The 20,771-nt window shown below is 47.1% G+C and overlaps 1 protein-coding gene across 6 annotated transcripts in view; it reads right to left on the reverse strand.

Annotated features, from left to right (window-relative positions):
• The window catches only part of SPPL3 (signal peptide peptidase like 3), a 58,626-nt gene that overhangs the window by 25,647 nt on the left and 12,208 nt on the right, over positions 1–20,771 (reverse strand). Inside the window, exon 1 of one of the 6 annotated variants that reach the window (XM_042866075.1) lies at positions 20,510–20,584. The exons of the other annotated variants lie outside the window; for them this stretch is intronic. Coding sequence (XP_042722009.1) covers positions 20,510–20,532 — 23 coding nt within the window. The 5' untranslated portion in view covers positions 20,533–20,584. Of the gene's footprint in view, positions 1–20,509; positions 20,585–20,771 lie in introns of those variants that run through there. 6 annotated transcript variants of the gene reach the window in all.

Genomic DNA, 20,771 nt, shown 5'->3' on the forward strand with positions numbered 1-20,771 from the left:
GCATTAAAATACTAAACAAAGTAAAAGCTCCTTCTCTAAACGGACCAAACCACAACTTGCAGATATCCATCACAGCATCACAGAAACAGGCAATGATAAGAATGTCAGGAGATCATTTAATTCATGAAGGTACACTTCAACCTTACTTTGGGGAAGGACACTCAACCAGCCATGACTGACCTCACCTGTTGTATGAAGCACTCATCAATGAAAGCACAAGGCCTGACTTACCCATACTCTTCCTCCCATGCAAAGTCCTTCCACACTCCTGGTACACACACAGCTCAGGTTCAGGACCCGTGAAGAACAGCCCCATAGAACTTCATGTATCTTCACATTCAAAGCCACAACTACTGATTCATTCAATATGGTACTTTTCATCTACAGTTAAAATACCACTTTCGCTACCAAATGCCCACTGTCCCCTCACTAGATAACCAGCAATAATCCCCATCCATCAAAACACACATCCTACCTTTCCAACTTCTTTTCTCTTCCAAAAGAAACTCTGTAGGTGCCTACCAGCACCGAAAGGGCCACCATGAAACATCCCCTTTCTCATCCAATTACTCATCAATTGTTTCCAGAACTCGCTGAATGCAAGCATTTGGTTTGGCTGCCCTACCTCAGCAGTCAATTTTTTCAAAGGGAACCAGATAAAAAATAGCTGGCAATCTGGTGTCACACGACAAAATCAGGGATGGAAGGAGCTCCCACTTCCCTCCTCCCCTCGAGGTTTAATATATTTCAAAAGCTATTTTATGTGCTTATTATGTCAGTGATTGCTACTGGAACATTCTAATAGAGAAAACGTGAAAAGGAAGTCAAGAAATATGAGTTGTACATCCAAGGCAAGGAAGAGGAGAATGTTTCCCAGGGCACCTCCTCTGCAGGTTCTGGAGCCATCAGCCACACGTAGGAACCAACACAGCTCTTCCCTCTGCTGCTCACAAGGAAAATATGGTTGGTTTGTTTTAATCTACTTGTTTCTTGACATCTGTCAAACATTACACTAGCTAATTTATTCCTTAAAGGAAGGTTGGGTGACTACAGTTATCAGGACAGTTCATTGGTAAGAGTAATTCGTTGGTGATGCAGTGTAAGGCGTGTGGGAGCTGGCACCGGAGCATCATTCTTACAGGCAGCAAACCCAACACCCGAGCACCCTTAGGGCACGTTGAGGAGGAGCACCACTAAGATCATTTACAGTTTATGTGCCAATATTCATTTGGGTTGGAGGTGGACTCACTCCAAGGTAAAACCAATACTACTTTTTTCCTTTACTGGATTCCAGGTCAAGGGTATATCTAAAAAGCCCCTTTCAACTGCCTTACATGTGCAAGACATAGATATATTTAAGAGCCTCCATTAGGCTTGATGCCAAACCAAAGTTAAATTTGAGTGTAACAGTTAAAAGTATAATTTTAAGTGTGAAGTCATGGCACATGCAGCTGTAAACATATCTCAACACTATGCCATTCTTCAGTATGATTCATAGGAAAAACAAGCAAATTGCTACGGCTTCATTTATGTTAAAGGAATAGAGTGCTTTCTGAACTAATTTCAGCTCCCTGTCACGTGCAGGTAAGAGCCTGCTAAGCCTGAGTAATGTATTGAATCCTATCTGAAAAAAAGGCAAGTCTGAAGTGAAAAAAAAGTAATCTGAGCCATCCCATTAAAACCATATTTTCCTATACAGGCTTGGCAAGGTCTCAGGCAGGCATTCCAAGGTTAGATGGAGCATAAACCTGCTGCTTATCAGATGCAGATCTCAGAACATCATCTGCACATTACTAGATTAATAACACACACTTTGCACATGCAACTGAAACAAAATAATTCTCTCTTCTGTCCTCTAAAAGCCGCTTTCCCAAAGCTCTCCCCCTCCCAATGAATGCCCAGCGCCCAACTGAAGCACTGCTGAGCCCGCTCCAACAGTGCGTGTTCAGAAAGACACCAGGAGGGAATCCTGCAAAAACAAATTTGCTGCTAAAAACATTATCTGAGCTGCCTTTCTGGTTCACCAGACTGCCAACAGAACAAAGAATTACATGCTTCACAGTGTTTAAGAACTCCAGTAAATGGACATCCTCCAGATTTTGCCTTCAGCTCAGAGCGCTCTCTGCCCTGCAGCATGACCTCTAATCACTGCTCAACACCTTCAAAGGAGCACTGCTTCCACACAGCACAGAGTCCCTGCTCCCAAGGCACACCATCATGTCAGCTCCCAACCTCCTGGCTGCTCCAGTGAAGCCATGCCAAACAGGATACTTGGGAGAAAAATCCACCCCCTGTGGTCAATGGAGAAAAATAACATCTTCAAATAATGTGCTTGACATCTTCAAATAATGTATTTGTTTGAGGATTATGTAGTCAAAATAAACATCCAAAAAGAGGCTGCTCTCACAGAAAATGCAGGGTTTCTTATTTCATACTCCATATTTATAGACCAAATGGGAACTTGAATACCCGATTTTCATCTCTTCCCTACAAACATAAATGTACTGTTCTGAGGTTCATTGTTTTATTGAGGAGGGTTGGTGGGTTGCTTGATTTGCTTTTTGTTTGTTTGTTGGTTGGTTTTGCTGTAGGATGGAAAACAAAGAAGGCCTGGGAACTTTCCCTTCTTTCGCAAAGGAAAAAAAAGAACAACAAGACATCATGACAAGCAGGGCATGCTTCGTAACACTTTGGCACTGTAGTCCTCCCAGATTTGTTTTTACTAGTCAACTTGAGAGATGCAGAGTGCAATAGCATCTGTTTTATTCCTGGAAAGGATCCTGAAGGTATCTGTCCACACAAGCCCTTTGAATGGCACACAGGTGTACACACAACCCCAGCTGCCAGGTTCCCTCCCCGCAGCAGCTCAGCACTGCCCTGCAGCAAGGCTGCCAGGAAAGCCCAACCATCAACAAAAGCAAGAGAGCGGTGAGGCACCACAAGTATCCACGCTGCATTTGCACCGAGGCTGAAGTACCAGTAGGTTTTCACGAGAATAAGAGGTAAAAGTCCATTTGGTGAACTCCATATGAGTAGAGCACTTGTGTCACCTGTGCCTATCTCCATGGTCTGTCGATTCCTAGAGTACGTTGGTGTGCCACAGAGGGCAGATTCAAGAGTCGTTCCAGTATCATACACTGGCCAACCAAAATAGGAATACTGTGCTTTTGAGGGAAGAATAAGAACAGCAAATATTGGATCAAGAAGGAAACATATAAATAAGAAAACATGCATCAGTGTGACAAAGCAAGGTGGTCATGGCTCAGCCGCAAGAACAAACTGGAGTTGCACAACCCACACAGGAAGACACTCCTCATCTGGAACTGTTTCCATTCCCCACAGATAATGAAGGTTAGGACTAGAAGGAGGGGAAGAGGTCAGATTGAGGCCCGCTAGGCACAGTCCCCTCTTGTCACAGCCACAAGTGCAGTTCTTCATGCAGATATTTGGCTTCCACCAGCTCAGTGAACTCCACAAAGGTCAGCCTGATATTTAGCCTACCCCAAAGCTTTGCTGAAACAGCTCTTCTATCTAAACTACCACTTTCAGCTGTATAAATTTTCCAAAAATAGTTCCTTTTACATCGGGGGGAAAAAAAAAAAAGGCAGATCAAGGGTGTGGTTACTGTAATTTAAGCCAACAGAGTAGCATTGTGCAAACTGCCCACGCGTGGTGCAAGGCAGCTCCTCTGGAATCACCCCCTGTGCTTTAGGAAGGGCTGCTTGGAGATGGGAATGGAATAGTTCTCCCCAGTACAGAAAGTTTTCTGGAATGCTGACAGCTGGTTTTGGGTTACAGAGGTCCCCAACCACTTGGCAGCACAGTTCTGCATCAGCCATAAGACAGCACAGTGCCAGATTTCATTTTATTCTATAGCAAGAACTTAAAAACTTCCTCAAAGTCTTCAATACAGGCTCCCACATTTACAGTTCAATCTACGTAAGCTTCTTTCACTCAAAAGCTCCTTACCAACAACTACAACCATCTACTTCACAAGGATGCTTCCTCCTTTCCATCCAGGAACAAACCCACTGCAAACAATGAAACACAGCGCGTGGCAGAGCGTGGATCCCTCGGCGGGCACAGGGATGCACACAGGCAGGCATCAGGAGCTGAGGAGGAATCTGCTCCTTGTCCAGACACTCCAGGATGACCAGAGGGCAGAGTATCATCAGCTTTCCTGATAACCCAAGAACAAAGTGCTGTGGGGACCCAGCAATGGGTCCCAAACACTCAAGGTATGTTTAGTTCACCGAGTGAAGCGGAAGCACTGTCTGAAAGTAACACTTCTGCTAGCTTCCAGCACAAGGGAAAAGCAAGGAGCTTAAAACATAAAATAAAACCTTCCAGGCAGCAAGAAGGAAAAGCTTTAATTAAAACCTCACACCAGGTTTTCTGTAACACAGTAATGGCGGTGTTTCAGCCTCCCTGCTTCGTGCACAGATAATGCACTGCTGCCCACATAGAAGTATAATTCTACATTTCTATGTATATTTTAAAAAGGAAATGTAAGGCAAATCTTTACAATGAGTAAAATCCTTTAAACAGGCCAAAAAAAGAATCCAGCATCAAATATCCTTAAGGTTTACATTACTGCAGTGTCAAAGAGAGCCCTTAACCCTGCAGGGGCTCCCAGCTGAGGCCAGTGCATGGATCCACCTCAGCACACACTGCTGCCACTGCAGGCTCAACCAGCAGGGAGGTGATGGAGGGGGCAAATTGGGCTAACAGGGGAGGCTCTGCTCATGCTCCAATGCTGGCCACCAACTCCCAAAGAACTCAAGCTAAAATTCTCACACCCACAAGCACACAGGCTCTGAATTCTTAAAGAGAATGAATGACTACTTTACTCAGTGCAGCAGTGAAACAGAAGCGAGTGAATCAGAGAGCTACACACATTTACTGCAGGCAGAGCATCCTGAGGCTGCAGGAGCAGTGACACAGCACAGCCGTGACACACAGCACCTGCACTGCACACCCAGAGACTCAGGGCAGTGGAAAGCTGGAGACCAGAACGAGGGCTTAAACCTTAGTATGGCACTGACTGCATGCACACAGACTCTAAGGCAATTAGCTTGTAGAAGCTGCATATGATTTAGCACATAAGTCAATTAAGTTTTCACTTAGGAAAATTACTACTTCCCCATACGACTCAATCTGCTAATATTAGTCTTTTGGAGAGACTCTTGTGTAGCCACATTTCTCCTGAGGTGTTCTCTCGTCATTATTTCTCTTTTTTAATGGTGTTGTATGGAAGCAAACAGCAGGGAGGAACGGGGACAGCAGAAGGGGAAGGCAGCAGGGGTGACTGCAATGGGTGCAGAACTGAGCTACAGAGATGGTGAGAGGAGATAAGCACTGTGTTCAGCCTAGGAAGGAACAAGCAGGCAAAGAGAAACACCAAAAGTGGAACTGCAGGATTAGAATGACCCAAAACACAGTCATCAGCAGTAGGGGAATTCATTCTCCTTCCTTATACCAGTTGAACAATTCCCCCCCAACCCCCATCAAATCCAGGTTAATTTTCAGATGAGCATCTCCCTGGCCCCGGAACACCAGCAGCAGCACAAGAGATGACAGCTCTTCCAGTTTCGTGCTTCCTGCAGAAAAACCACCACAGCCACCAAACAAAAAACCCCACTGAACCTGCTCCAGAATGTTTTCTCAGTCCTGTGAAACACGAAAGAGAAGCAGAACACGTCCTGCTGCTCACTGGCTCCCACCTCTCCTAGCCAACCGAGGCAGAACAAAGCAGTGATGCCCTGGCAAGCTGCTGGGGCACCCCACATGAGCAGCCCAACTCCGGCCCAGAAAGCTGCTGTGCTTCCTAACAGCACACCCACACAAACAGCTGCCATGCCTTCAGCATTACATCACGCAACCCCTTCTGGACAAACCAAAGCACATCAAGCTTCACGTACAGGAGCAAGTGAAATTCATTTGTAACCATTATCAGATGACACCCACCTGAAATTTTAATTAATTGTTATCAGAGTGACACCACAATTTCATAACCTTCCCTTCTTCTGCAAACAGCTGAAACCTCAGCTCCAAACACAGCTCCAGGCAGCGGGGCATGGCGGTGCTCCTGCAGGCTGGCAGGGAGCTGGGCTTAAAAGCCACTGAAATTTCAACCACCACAGAAGAGTCTTATGTTTGTACTGGATGCAACGTCTGCTTTTTAGAAAACAGCCTTGCATTAAGAATCACCAAGGTAATATTGCACAGAAAGGAAGTTCTCTACTATTCACACATCAGCTGTTAATTTGGTGGTCAACTTAAAAGCAGGAAGGACGCTCCATAGCAAAAGGATCCGAGATCTCACTGCTCCCTCTGAGCATAGCCATCTTCATTTATTCCAATCATTCTCATTTAATGGGTGTTGTACACTAGACAGACTGGAACACATCAGAGCAGCGATCTGCTTCCCAAACCACTTTTTTGCTGATGTATTCATTAGCTGTTGCAGCACAGGCAGATTACATCTCCAGCCGTGGAGCTCTCGCGCAGGCAGAGGCTGGCCCAGCACTGCCAGCAGCAGACATCAGACTCTGAGGTGTTATGAAAAGCTGTGCACGCCCAGCCACAAGGACACGAAGGGAAATTCAGGAACACGAGTCAGGCTTACTTCTGTTCCCCGTATCTCTACCAGAACTGCTCTGAGAAGAGAAACAGCGTTTGTGGAGAGGAGCCTCTCCCAGTGGAGCAGCTAACACGGCTGCACACAGGTAAGCTTCCCAGTGCACCCCAAAGGCTCCAAAATCCCCCAGGAGCACCTGACAGCCCCTCACAGACCACTTCCTTTAAAGAAACTGCCTCTCACAGTGCCATTCACCATCACACAACAATACATCTGGAACATCTGGATACAGCGACTGCCCCTGATCTGAAAATCTTACCTTTCATTGCATTAAAGGAAAAAAAGAAGTGCAGAAAGTGAAGATACTCAAAGCGTGCTTGGAAGACGCAAGGGAATGTCACAGCTCTGTAAGCAGCACCAGGAAACTGAGAAGGGTAAGAAAGATCCCTCTGCTGCAAACACACTTTTGTAGAAATTGATATTGCTGGAGTTTATTAATTCTAAAACATACTTGCATACTTGCACAAGAGTTTTGCTCCAGTATTGGAGACAGTAACACTCTTAGAGAAGGGAAGAGCAGTCTGGCTGCCTGTCACAGCTCCAAAGGCTTCCCTAACTTTATTCACAATATTGAACATTTAATAAGGTTAAGTTTCAAGCTGAGCAGCCAGGATGTTTTTAAGCAGCATTCTGTACAGACAGGGATATGAAAGCTCATATGAAACAAGCCCAGCTATCTACCAAACCATTTGGATAAAAACACTGAATTTGTTTAAATTTCAGAACTTTCTGGATGTCTGTCCCCCCATACACACAAGACATACTTGGGAAAGCCTTAGAACCATTCAGTACTGCCTATTTTCTTCCCCTATATGTTGCATATATTTTCCAAATCTGGAACACAGGACAATTTTCCACGTATCAACCTATATCTCAATCAAAACTCTCCCTTCTTCAGCCATGATGCAAACACCAGGGTTCACAGACATGCAGCCACCTTCCTCGTGTCCCTACAGCCACTCCTGCGTGATGCAGCTGCTGTGCTCCATCGTTCTTCAGGATTCCCATGTCTCAAAGCCACCTACAGAAATACTGCAAAGGGAAATCCTTCCAATACCCTCCAGTAATCCTCAGTTCCTTTAAGCAACAGGCTGCTCTGAAAACACAGAGTGCTTCCCCTCTCAATGGGGGGCTTCTAAACTTTGGATTTTATGCATGAGCAACAGAACTTTGTATTACTGAAATGTAAGAAGAGAAAATTACTTTAATCAATGTGTGATTAACTTCCATTAGCCACGCTGAAAGTTATAAATTACATACTACAATCAGGGATGGAAAAGTAAATTAAATACATATTTCCTTCCCAAACATCAACTCCAGAGGCGTATAGCAATAAGGAACAGAAAGAAAATGCACAGAACCACAGAACAGCCTGAGCTGGGAGGGATCCACAAGGACTATGGTGTCCAATCCCTGAGAAGAAGTGTGCTGCTGCTTCTGGATCTTCAAATGTCATAGAGTAATAGAATCACAGAATGGCCTGTGTTGAAAAGGACCACAATGACCATGTAGTTTCAACCCCCCTGCTATGGGCAGGGTCACCAACCACCGGACCAGGCTGCCCAGAAGTTCTTAAATAACACCTGTAACTTGTGCTTCATTGAACATCAGATTTTTAAGAAAGAAAAAAAATAGCTACTAGAGCACAAACATTTCAGAAGTCTCTGGATGAAAAACAGGAAGGAACTCTGGCATTCCTCTCCATTAAGCATTTCTCCCCAGGTTCCAGCAGTGAAGATCCAACTGACCGCTGAGACTTACATCAGAGCTTCCAGATTGCCCAGGCAGGTTTTTGCCAAAAGCAGCAAATGAAGACGAACACAACGCTGTTCCAGGGATGCACTGAAGGATGGCTGGAGGAGCTCCCCCAGCTCGAGTCCCACGGCACTGGGTCTGGGCAGAAGCACTCACAGAAGAGTCAGAGACTTTCCCTGGGGCTTCTTTGCTCTTAGTCTCTGAGACAAGCAGAGGCTGAGGCAGGCACAAGGGGCTCCAGAATCAGTGGGGGCCTCGTCCCACTGCTGGTCTCTGCATTGAGCCCAGCTACTTACACAGACCTAAATTTGAAGTCTAAAATCAAATGATGTGAATAATTGCCCCATAATTTCCAAAGCAGATAGGAATAAGAATTTAATTAACCCACGTAAGCTTTGCTTCCTAAGTCAGTATTTCCTTTCTCTAATGAATAACTGACTATGAAGGTAAGAAACGTACAAATTGACTCTACTATGACAATGAAAAACTCAACACAAAACATGTGCACAATCCAAAACCTCTTCACCCTGTTCAGCTTCTGATGAAGTCAGTCTCCTCTCTTCTTTCTCAGCCCTTGTGCTCAGCTGAGCAGTCCCATGGGAAACCACAGCCATGGCAGAGTACAGCCAGCTCTGGGGAAGGCAAGTGCCGGACATGATCTGGAATGTGATGATGAAGCATTTGCTCTCAGCTTCTTTCATGTTTTAGAAAGTCAATTTGCTTATCAATTCCTTTCAGGAAGAAAGCCACAAAGATTCCAGAAATGAAATCATCTGTATGAAATCTCATTTTGCGCACAGGGACAAAGTATGAACCATAACATCAACTCTGCTGGGAATGAAGGAGGATAAATATCTACACACTGGTCCTCAGCAAAGGAAAACAAGTACCTTTCATTAAAAAGAAAGTAGGAAAACACTTGACATCAGGCATCTTGTTATCTCCCGCACAACAGGCAGCACTACCCACTAACAGACACGGTGCAGTACCAGCCACACTGAAGACATCTCATACCCTGTGTCCTTAGCAAGGTTAACCATTTTCAAATGTTTATATTAAAGAAAAAGTTAGAAATAATTTACTAACTGAAGATGGAGAAAGAATATGCAAATTATCTACCACTATTCAGGTAAAACAGGACTGAAACCGTATCACACACAGCACGAAGCAGCAGCACATCTGCCCTGCAATGCAAAACACACCATGGAACTTCCATTAGATTTGGGGTCTCCAGTATTAGATGCAAACAGTGAAGTCACCACCACCAGTTTTCTGCATTGCTGCTATTTCCCAGATGCAGCACATACCTCCATGAGCCTCCTCGTTTCTCTCTGAACTCCAACAAACACAAAAATAGCACTGCAGATTTATGAGCTACTTCCCAGACGCAGCGAAGCCTTCCCATTCAGTTCACCATGGCCAAGATGGTTCTTTGTGGTTTCTGAAAGCAGCACTGCAAGCTCTGCACAGCATAAAGCTGCCAGCAACCAGGTGTGCAGGGAACTCACGCCTTCCCCAATTTCCAGCACTCAGCACTGACCAGAAGGGTCTCCAGGACTTTGTATCCCTCTGCTGGAACATGCAGCTGCCCTGGGGCACAGCACACACAGTACTGCTCCTTATCACACCTCTCCATGCACACCAGGCAGAACGGGACGCTGTGAAATATGGGATTCTGTCCTCCTGCCCTCAGCAGACAGATAGCGTGCATCAGAAGGCTGTGCTTTTATTTCTCAACTGTGAGCCACCTTGGCAGCAGTTCTTCTATAAATGTAAAAGACATAAATCATGAGTATAATTAGGCTGTATTCTTGCCCTGCCCATTTTTTCTGTGCAATTCTAACAGTGTTAATTAGCAGTGTGAATTATTTGCTATGGTAATAGGGAAATCAATGCTCAGGATGATGATTTCCCTGCAAGTTCTACCAGAATGCACTGGCTAGAAGCAGAGCACCTGAGAAAGTACCAGCAAAACACAGGCAACTCCACCAGTCCAGCCTGGAGATGGGCTGGACCATTGCAACAAGTGAAATAATTAATTCCTTTACAGAACACAAAGAAGTCACATGAACACTATGGTCATTCTCATGACGAGAAGCATAAGCAGCTGCACCTGGAAACATCGCAGCACATCAGTGAGAGCAACCTGATGGCACTCAGGCAGTTGTCACAAGCAAGTTGTAGCAAAACATGCTGGTTTTGTTGCATTTGACTACAGAATTTCAATGCCACTGCATTAAGTCATTCAACAGAGATTATCTATATTCAAGAGGTTACACAGCTATGAACTGCCCAAACAAACAGTACAACCCCATCCCCAAAGTACAGAAATTCTGCCTAAAGTTAGCACATACAAGTCACTGAGTTTAAAATCAGCTTAGTGCTCCCAGAGTCTATCACTTTCTCCAACACGACTTGTATTTTTTAAGAGGCAGAACCCAAAAAATGATATAACAAATATTTCCAACTCCAGCATATGCAACACAAAGGTGCTATTGAGAGAAACGCCAAGACGAATGGCTGCATCTTTACTCAGGGGCACCAAACCTGCTCGTGACTCCCATCTCAGCTACAGAGTGAGCCTTAACATCAACATCACACCTGGTACAGAAGGCAGTGGTTTGCTCAACGAGCACAGCAGTAACTGACCGCCTTCCCATCACACTCTGCTCAGAGCAGAGTTTCTTAGCTGCTCTCTTCACGTTATTTAGAGAATTGTTTTACTCTCCTGTGGGCAGGGCACAGCTGGGTGAGGTGGCTCCGCAGCGGATACAAAAGCAGTGACACCCTAAGCAGCAGCAGAACCACGGCAGGACAGCAAGGTGTGCCTGGAACACGGCCCACACACCTGGCTGCCCACCCGGCCTCCTGGCGAGAGGCGGCCCGGCCCCACTGCAGTTACTCACTGCCCTAATTGCAACCCGAAGAGCAAGTTCTGCCTACATCTCTGCTGTCCTTCTACCGCAATAAAAAGATCTGAAAGCATGAGTTTTGTTGTGGAAGCTGCCAATGGTGTTAGTTAAGCAGAACTGCGACCTTATGTTCCCCACCTGCCCTGCATTACAGATGGGGGAGAAGGGCTTTATGTTGAGTCACACAAGACACCAAGAAAACGTTTCACAAGTGTGCTAAATGTGTAACTGAAGAGTCTTCATTTGATCGAGAAAAAGTCCATTTACCACTGAATTACGAAATATATCTCAGCTTCTTATGATCCAAGGCTCTCAGTGCTATCACATCTACTCCTAAAGCAGCCTTCTCTTCCAAGAGAGCACTATGGGCTTCTCTTAGTTGGATGTTTTGCAGTCACTGCCTTCACCTGTCTGCATTAAGAAACCCTACATTCTTCCTTGGTTTTCTGATGTTGGATAGGATGCCTGGGAAGATGATGGGGCAGGCACTCCCATGACCAGGAGTCCATCCTGCCTAAGAAGCATAAAATTCCAATAGCTCTACAACCACCTTTCATTTATTTCTTTTATTTCCCTCTCTCGCACAAACCATCCACATAAGAATCATAAGGCAGATAAATGGAGCCTAGCTGGACCTCCTCAGCTGACTGGAAGCATTACTCAGTGTCCAAAGGGGTCAGAAGATTCTGTTATCTCACTTCAACACACAGGTCTACATTTTGAACAACTGTAGCACTGCAGCCTTTCCAAATTATTCATTTAGATCCCAACAATAAATTACCAGAGCTCTGGGACCCTGATCACCCAAACCCTGTTCATTACCAGGATACAGGGTATTCAACAGCAAGTCTCCCAACAGCACTGAGAGCTGCCATCAGAAAACACCCTCTACAGTTAAATTATAAATAGTAAATTCATGGCTACTATTAGCAACAAGGGATAACAGCTTTTCACACTTCACCGTGATGAAGGGAAACTGCATTAGTGCTTTCAGCAACTGAAGCAGTAAGTTATTTAACAACCTTCCAGAAAATTGAGCCTTTAGCATCAGGAAGCACAGCTGTCTCCCAGCACAGAGCCACTCCACCCCTGCTCAGACGCTGTCAGCCACCCTGGAACCGAAGTGGCATTCTTCCAAATCAGCCTGCTCGAGGTAGCTATCCTATACAACTGCCAGCTCCGATTCACCTTCCTCCTCTGGCTCTGTTGTTACACAAACACCCAACATCCTCTAAGAGCCAGGGCTAAGCCTGTGTAATGCGCACAGGCATCCAGTGCTCCAGCACAGCATCCCGGCCTTGGTTACCAACCATAGGAAGAATATTGTGGTTGTCATGGTGCCAGCAAGTACTTAAAGGCCAAGGGCAAAATAAAACAGATTATTTATGTGACAAAAAGAGAAGACTCTCTGGGTACTGATGGAAATTCCTCTGCGCCTGCTAGCCTGCATGTTCTGCAAGAGAAAGCCCATAGCAAAAGGCAAAGCTGCACAGTGCTGGGCACCTGCCTCACTTCTCACACTCACCTTTCTCAGAGCTGCCACCTGACTTGCGATGGAGCCAGAGGGCCAAGTAACTGCCTGGAACAAAGTTCAGACCAAAGCACGCATCTGAACCAGCACAGCAAGCCCAACAACACATGTACTCAGCCACTGACCTCATGGGAAGGAGACGTCAGATACTGAAACAGCCTGGAGGACTCTGATTTGCCTTGATGGCAATTCTGATGGCCACAAAACGACTCATTTGAGCACCAACTCACAGCCAGCTCACAGCACTGCTCCCACCCAGCTGTGCCCACCACCACTCAGTGCTTCACTGCTGGGCAAAGGAAGGTTCAATATGGTGCACCCATATGCATGCAACCCTTCAGGTTCAGTATGATGCACCCCATACAGCAGGACAGAATGTAACTGCAATGCTCCACTGCAGCTTCAGAGAACTAAGACAGTGCTGGAGACAAACAGTAACCAAAATAAAAAGAAATTAAACCTAAGGAGTACTCTGAAGTAATAAGGGGCAGTAAAGCCAACCAACCATGCAATAGCAGATCAGGAAGTTTGGGGACAGAAGTAAGAGGACCATTTCTGCCTGGGAATCCTGCTGCTAAGGAAGAACAAGCAGTACAATTCCCATTTAAATAAACCTGTTGATAGAGATGAAGTCCTCCAACACGCCCCATGAAGGTACCCTAGCAGGGACCTCAACAGCTCCATCCTCCCCAACAGGTAGGTACCAGCACCCCGCAGCTCCTGTTCATAGAAATGCAGCTGAGCTCAGATGGAAGGAAACTCTTGCAGGACACACTGCACAAAGGCACTGGGCAGTCCTCTCAGGATATCCATCCGAATGCCTTGTGGAGGATACAATACAGCTTTCCATTCTGATATATACGTATCTAGGTTTAATTTGCACCGCAATTTCTTTATTAAAGTTACAAATGCACAGAATATCTAGATTTTTTTAATCAAGTTCTCAAAATATAATAGGATCTCTAATCAGAAAAAAAAGTTAATTTTATCACTAGAGTCATAAAATAGGAACCTACTATTGAACTAAAATACCAAAATAAAGCAATAGCTCATACCTTTCACACTTAGGCCAATATTTTATTGATTATGTGCTTGGAAATCCAAACTCTTCTTAGAAAGGTATTCACAAGTCAGATAAAAAAACAAAACTAATGACTACTAGTTTAAACAAAGCATTTAACAATTAGATCTTCCAATCAACAAGCTAAAACCAAAGTCAAATTGATCAGTGTGACCTTGTCATAGAGAACGAGCAGCACAGTGTACTATTGATGGGCTGATTTACCACAGGGTATGGGATTAAGACACATACATTATCATGACTTGCATGAGTAGAATTAAATGCCATTTCCACGAAGAAATCCATAGAAGAATGAGTTGACACCATTAGCACCAAGGCATGAATCTTCAGCAGCAATACTGAAAGTGCATTCCTGAATGAGCCAAAGCTCAAAGAGTACCAAGGTCTGCCTAGTGTGGGACAGCAGCTCCCAGGGGACACCAAGTCAGAGCGATGCTGTAAGGAAACAGCGAGATCCTGCAGCGAAGGAGAACACCTCCTGCAGTGCAAAGACCATGAAAACACAGCCAGCACAGCACAGCAGGCGTGCAGCTCCTGCTGCCTCCCATTAAGGCAGAGGCCAGCAGGAACAAAGGCAGCCAATTTACCACTACACCAACAGGCACAGGAGAAGGTGTGGGAGAACCGGACCTGGCCTGGTCTCTGCCTTACAGCCTGGATGCAAGAGCAGCACAGCACATGAACACACTTGCCTGCTTAAGGTTTAGGGCAATATAACTGCAGTTGCACATGCAGCAAGAAAGCAGTTAAAGACTGATTTCAACAAATTGTAGCCTGATGTCTGAAAAACTTTGTTTGTAACAACAGAAGTGGAAACATTCTTTAGGGAGAGCGCTTTGGGACTGTCCTGAAACTTCTTCCAGTAAGGCACCCTGCAGAGAAGCAGTGCTGTTTTATGGAGGCTTTTCATCTTCTGATTTAGCTTTAAGGAAGCTTTTTTTTTTTATGCTCCATCTGCAAAAAACATTAAAAAAAAAAAAAATAACTGGTTGAAAAACTAACACTGGGGGTCTTGTAAGGCACTTAAGTATGATAAAGAGGATCCTTCTGATCTGTACCATCTGTAACTGCTCACAGCTGCAGCTGTTTAAAAAGCAGTCAAGTTCACCAAAAACTAAAAGTCGTCCAGCTCTTCACATTTAGCTTTAAAGCTCCCCTTTTCAAGACAAAAAGCTCTTTAAACTATGTCCTCCTCTTCATGTTCAGACCCATACGGAGATCACAACATCCCCCGAGAGCCTCCTGCCACTGCAGCACTGCTGAGCAGCACTGTGGGTGCAGGCGTGGGGTGCATGATGGCAGCAGCAAACCACCACCGCCGTGCTGAGCTGCCCACAAGCACTGCCGTGGCCCCGTACCTTAAACCTAGAAAGTGAGACACGCTCACCTCACCAGTTTGCAACACTGGCTTTAAAAATGCCCATAATCCTGCTGTTTGCATCCTGCTGTTTCACCAACCTCACCTTGAGCTAACTAATACTCTCCTAGAAAATGGACTTCCCATTGACTAAACACGGCGAAGTCACGTTACACCTATTTTATCTTGCCAAATGGGTCTGACACAGATGCTGGTGTGATAAATCGCAGCACAGCACTGAAAGTGGTGTGACTGTAACAGTAAAAGCTGCTCTCCTATCATAGCTATGCTGAGCTTTGGTCGCACACATCCAGCATGTCCGTACCAACAGCTGGCACAGCTTTCATGGGTTAAGTCCCATTGGTATATCCTCATCACGGTGTTTATTCAGAATTCAAATTGAATTTTTACCCACCATAAAAGCGACCAAAGAAATCTCAACCAAGATTTAAAGTGGGGCCAGGTGCAGGTAGGACAAAGGGCAGCACGCTGCTCAGTGTCACGGGCACCAGAACAGCCAAAGCCCCACTGCTCTGCTCACCTCCATCCTGCTGAGCACAGCAGCTCAGAGCTCCAGCGCTTTGCTCTTGCCCAACACGCAGCCTCAGGAGGACTAAGCTGAACTTGCTAACCCAAGTAACAACTGAAGCAGAGATAAGCCCTACACGCTTGCTGCTAGCTGAGCCTGTATGGAAACCCCCCGCAATGCTGTGTGTGTCACCACTGCACTGAGACCACACAGTGAGACCCCTGCACCAGCTGACAGTGGCTGTGCTGTGGGCCCACTCTAACAGTGCTCTTGCTGTCCCAGCACGCAGCTGCTATTGTGGCACTAACTGACGGGGGAAATGGTATCTGCAAAGAGCTCCCAAACTTCTGTGATTCAGTGGAACACCATCAGCTACCTATGTGAACTTCTGCTAAAACAATGTATGGAGTAAAGACATTCATCACAAACTCAGAAGAAGCTACCTCACATTATTTTAGAATATTTGTTATAAGATATTAAGAACGTTCTGTTCTACTGCATGAATTACCAGTAACTGAACGCCTTTCCAAGAAGGCAGCAGACCTGTCCCGCACACCGCACCACTGATGGCACACCTGGACACAGAGGTTACCCAGGCACATGCAGGACATGGGGCTTAGACCTGTCCCTAAGAAACGCTCAGCAGAACCTGATGAGGCTGATAAGAGCACAGTGGCTGCAGGACAAGCTCATGGTGGCAGTGCTGGTAGACAGGAGCGGCGCTCCCGCAGCGATGGGCACAGCAGAGCACTCCATCCACAGACAGCACTTGTAAGAGATGCAGGAGAAAGGGTCACCCATGTCAGCATTCTTGAAAGAATTAAAGAGGGAGAAGGGGGATCGGGAAGAGCTGTAATGACACATAGGCTCCATTAAGCTTATTAAATCATCACCTTTCCAAGTCAGCTCGATTGCTCGATCAGCCGAGCCTGCGTGCCAGCCTGAGTTCCCCTCTGTTTCACCCAGCTCATAGAAGCGATGGGATCATTCCAAATTCGAACCTTTACCAGTTACACCAATGCAACACAGCAGCACAAGGAAAATGTGCACAAGTTGTTTTTCTTTTAACCAACTTCTGCCTTGGTTCTTCCTGGAAACTTTACCCAATCGTCACCTGAATTAACTTGGGCTGACTAATTTGCCTGAGTCAGTTATTTGCCTTTAGAATATCCCATACTGCTTATAGTTATGAAATGTCCAAGGGCAATAAAGACTATAACAAAGGTGGCACTTATGTGAGAGACGATGATACACCACACCACCCAAACAATGACATGGATTAGCTCAGACACATCAGAGCTCCACAACTGGTCCTTTTCTTCTTCCAGATTTTAGGAAATACAGCCACTGCCTTTGGAAAAGCACGCACAACAGATCTCACCCATGTCCTTCACAACTCTCCTCAGAAGTTCAATTCCTTGAAAACTCAGGTGAATGATTCCTTCTGTTTCTGTTGCACGCTGCACCATTAAATGCACTGACAGCTCAGAGCTCAGATCCTGGAAGGGCTGCTCACAACAACCGATACAAATTCTCCCAGGAACAAAGATGGCACTGTATGCTTATCCTTATTCCAGAAGCCAGCAGCTTTATGGGATACTCTGACACATCCCTACATTGAATTTCCCACACCCTCTGCACAAGGTAGGGGCTTCTAAATCTATCCCCCATCAGTCACCCAACAGCTGGTGGCCAGGACAGGAGCATTCCTCCACTTGCAGTGCTTACGAGGGAGTTCTGCTGGATGGAGGTCAGTGACTCGGTGCTGTGCTTCCCCCAGCCATGGGCTCACACACACTGCAATCCACCCAGCTCCCAGGGAACACACTGGGAAAGAAAAAATGAAAACTGTAACGGGATCAGAGCTGAATTCTCACACTTCACATACAGAGGAAGCTGCAAAAATCTTTTGGAGAAAAAAACAACCAACAAAGCAATCTCTATTGCCAGACTGGGCAACAGCAAGAAAAGGACAGGGTGTTTGGGAAAGCACCAACACCTACTGACTGAAACAAACACCATCCGCTGCCATACTGCCCAAGCTGGATCCAGTGCACAAACATCACTGCAAGGCATTGGGGACTGAGACAGGCCCAAGCTCAGCGCAGCACTGTGATCCCAGCACTGCCACTTTCCTTACTCACCCACTGTGATATTTCCAGCCATAGGGTGCTTGCAAAGAAAACCCTCACCGTTCACCAATCTTCTGTCCACCCACACACATCACCACTCTCCCCAGCTCTCCCCATGCTCACCTCTTGTGTTGCAGCAGTAACTTTTGTCACCACCCAGTCCCATTTCCTTGCTGGAGTACTGACAGGAAGTCAAGAAAATGGGTACTCCACAGCCTCTTTCCTCTCCAAACCCATTCTACTTGCAGAAATCTCATTTCAGCTCCCATTTAATACAGAAAACCACAAGCAGTCACTGATGCAGCAGCCACATCTCCCTGTGCCCCACACTTCTGCGTAATAGCAGTGCCATACAGCACTCCCATAACCTTCTACCACCCCAGGTTTTTGGCAAAGAAATTTCACTACTCACTACTGAAAACCTTTCTTTTTATTTAAGAAAACAAGTGCCTATCTTTCGAACGAGCCTTCCCATCTGTACTTATCCCACAGTTCACATCAAGATCAGTTTTTCCAGACTGACGGTGTTCATTTTCATCAGCAACATTCTCAGTAGTTCCTCCCAGCAGGGATAACACACCTATATCTGCAATACTGGTTCCGTTGGTCTAGTTAAGAGATTAAAAAGGATCTCAATAAAAGTACAGATGGTTATAGGTGTGGGCTTTACTGGGGAAAAAAAAAAGAACCAGAAGATGTTGCAAGAAGCAACACGCAAGGATGGTAACAGAAGACAAATGTATTTATGAAAGGCACAGTGAAGAAGTGCAGCTACCTCCTCCTAAACTCACAAAACAAGAAAATACACGCAACCAACTGCACTTGGTAAGTAAATTAAGAATATAAACACACCTTAAATCTCAGATGCTTACATGCAAAACAGTAATAAAATCAGAACCTGTTCTTATCTCTTCAATATAATATTGCTAGTGGAGACCTCAATCACTGAATAAAGGCCATCTCTGTGCAGGTGTTTATAATGCTCCAGTCAATGATCACAGCTCAGTATAGCACATTTTTCCAAGGTATCTCTAACACAAAAGGAAGCCAAGAACCCCATTATGAAGTTACAGCAACTGTATGCTGAACGTTGGTGGCTACTCCTAAAGGGGGCAACTGAGCCTACACTAAGGACAACACGAAAGCACTACTGAGGAATCCATCTAACCCTCCTACAGCTTACACCTGCACAAACCAAGGTGCTTGGAAGGTTTTTTGTGATGCCAAATACCCGATGTGACACCTGTGGCAAAGTGTAACCATCCCAGCAGCTACAGGAGGCACACAGCATGCATTCTGAGAGCAGCTCTGCAGCACAGAGGGATCCAGTCCAGCAAATGGACTGGAGGAATCCTGCCAGCTTCACAGCAGTGTGACAGCACCGACTGCCACACACAGCCCTGCACAGCTCTTTCATAGATGTACAGCTTTCCTTAGCTGACATCAAAACACACACGTTTGTCCCAGAGCACTAAAGCATTACCCAGCTGCATGCAGGGCTGCACCTCCATCATTAAAAATAGGCAAACGTGAGACCATTGCTAGAAGCGTCAGCAGTAAAACACACAGTCGAGCACACAAGTGCAGGCAGGATCCCTGCAAACAGCACTGGGCCTTTGCTCCTTCTGCAGCCCCAGCCAACAGCTCTACATGCGACATGACAGAAACCTCAGAACTAAAGGCACATCAGCGAGCTCAGACACAACAAGCACAGCGCTCGCGGATGGATGGAGGCCTCGTGGCCTGCGCTGCTCCCAGCCCAACACACAGCAAAGCTCCAGGCTCCTGCAATTCCCTCTGAAGAGCTGCAAACAACCTCAGCCTTTGCTGCACCTCAGGACACGCAGCCCAAAGCAGTGTTCAACCCCAGCACAGGGAAACACGAAGGGGCCACGCATGTAGGCTGTGGGGAAGAAGCAGCAGCGATGAGCTCCAAAGGCACAGGGCAGAAATCCCTGCGGGCTCTCCAGGTCTGTTAAAGTGCAAAGAAGGCCGATGGGATGGAAGTGCTCCTGCACACGCAGTACCGTCTCCACACTCAGCACGCACCAAGGTCACCACCGACACATAACTCCTCGCTTTGAATGAGAATACCCCGACTGTTACAGAACCGTAAGGAACGACTCAGGACGGTACCGCTGAGCGAAATCAGAAGGCCGAAGCGCCGCAGCCCCCAGCCCAGCCCGGCAGCACCCAGCACCGCACCGGTCTGAGCTGTTCCAGCTGCAATCCCCGGCAGCACCAAAACACGGAGCTCCGCGATCTGAGCGCCGGGCCCGGCCGCGGCAGGACAAGGCGACCGCCCTCCGCCTCCGCGCCTCCCGCAGGAGCCGCTCTCTCTCTCTCCGTCTCTCCGTCCCTCCCGCTCCGCTCTCCCCGCACGCAGCCCATCATCACCGGGCGAAGCGCTCCGCCGCCGCCGCACAGCGGGGCCGCCTCAGGAAGCCGAGCGCAGCCGTGAGGGCAGCACCGCCGCGAAGCCGAGCCCGGGCCGCCGCCCGCCCGCCCGCCCCGCGACCCCCCCCCCCGGACCGCCGGAAGGAGCCGGCCGCCCCCCCGGGCCTCTCCTCACCACGAGTACGTCTGCTCCGCCATGGCTGCGGCGGCCGGCCGGGCCCCGCGCTCCTCCTCCGCCGCCTCCTCCCGCGCCGGGCAGCTCCGGGGGCTCAGTGGCGGCCCCGCTGCGGCTCGCGGCCCAACATGGCGGCGGCGGCGGCCGCGAGGAGGGAGGGGAGCGAAGGGGGGGTCCGCAGCCGGGCGGGGAGGGGATGGCGGAGCGGGCGATGGTGGTGGCGGCGGCGCGGCGAGGCGGCGCTTCAGCAGCCGCGACGCGG

The sequence above is a fragment of the Lagopus leucura genome, unplaced genomic scaffold (genome assembly GCF_019238085.1).
Source record: "Lagopus leucura isolate 7727_CA_CO unplaced genomic scaffold, USGS_WTPT01 Super-Scaffold_806, whole genome shotgun sequence".
In the NCBI taxonomy this organism is placed as follows: Eukaryota; Metazoa; Chordata; class Aves; order Galliformes; family Phasianidae; genus Lagopus; species Lagopus leucura.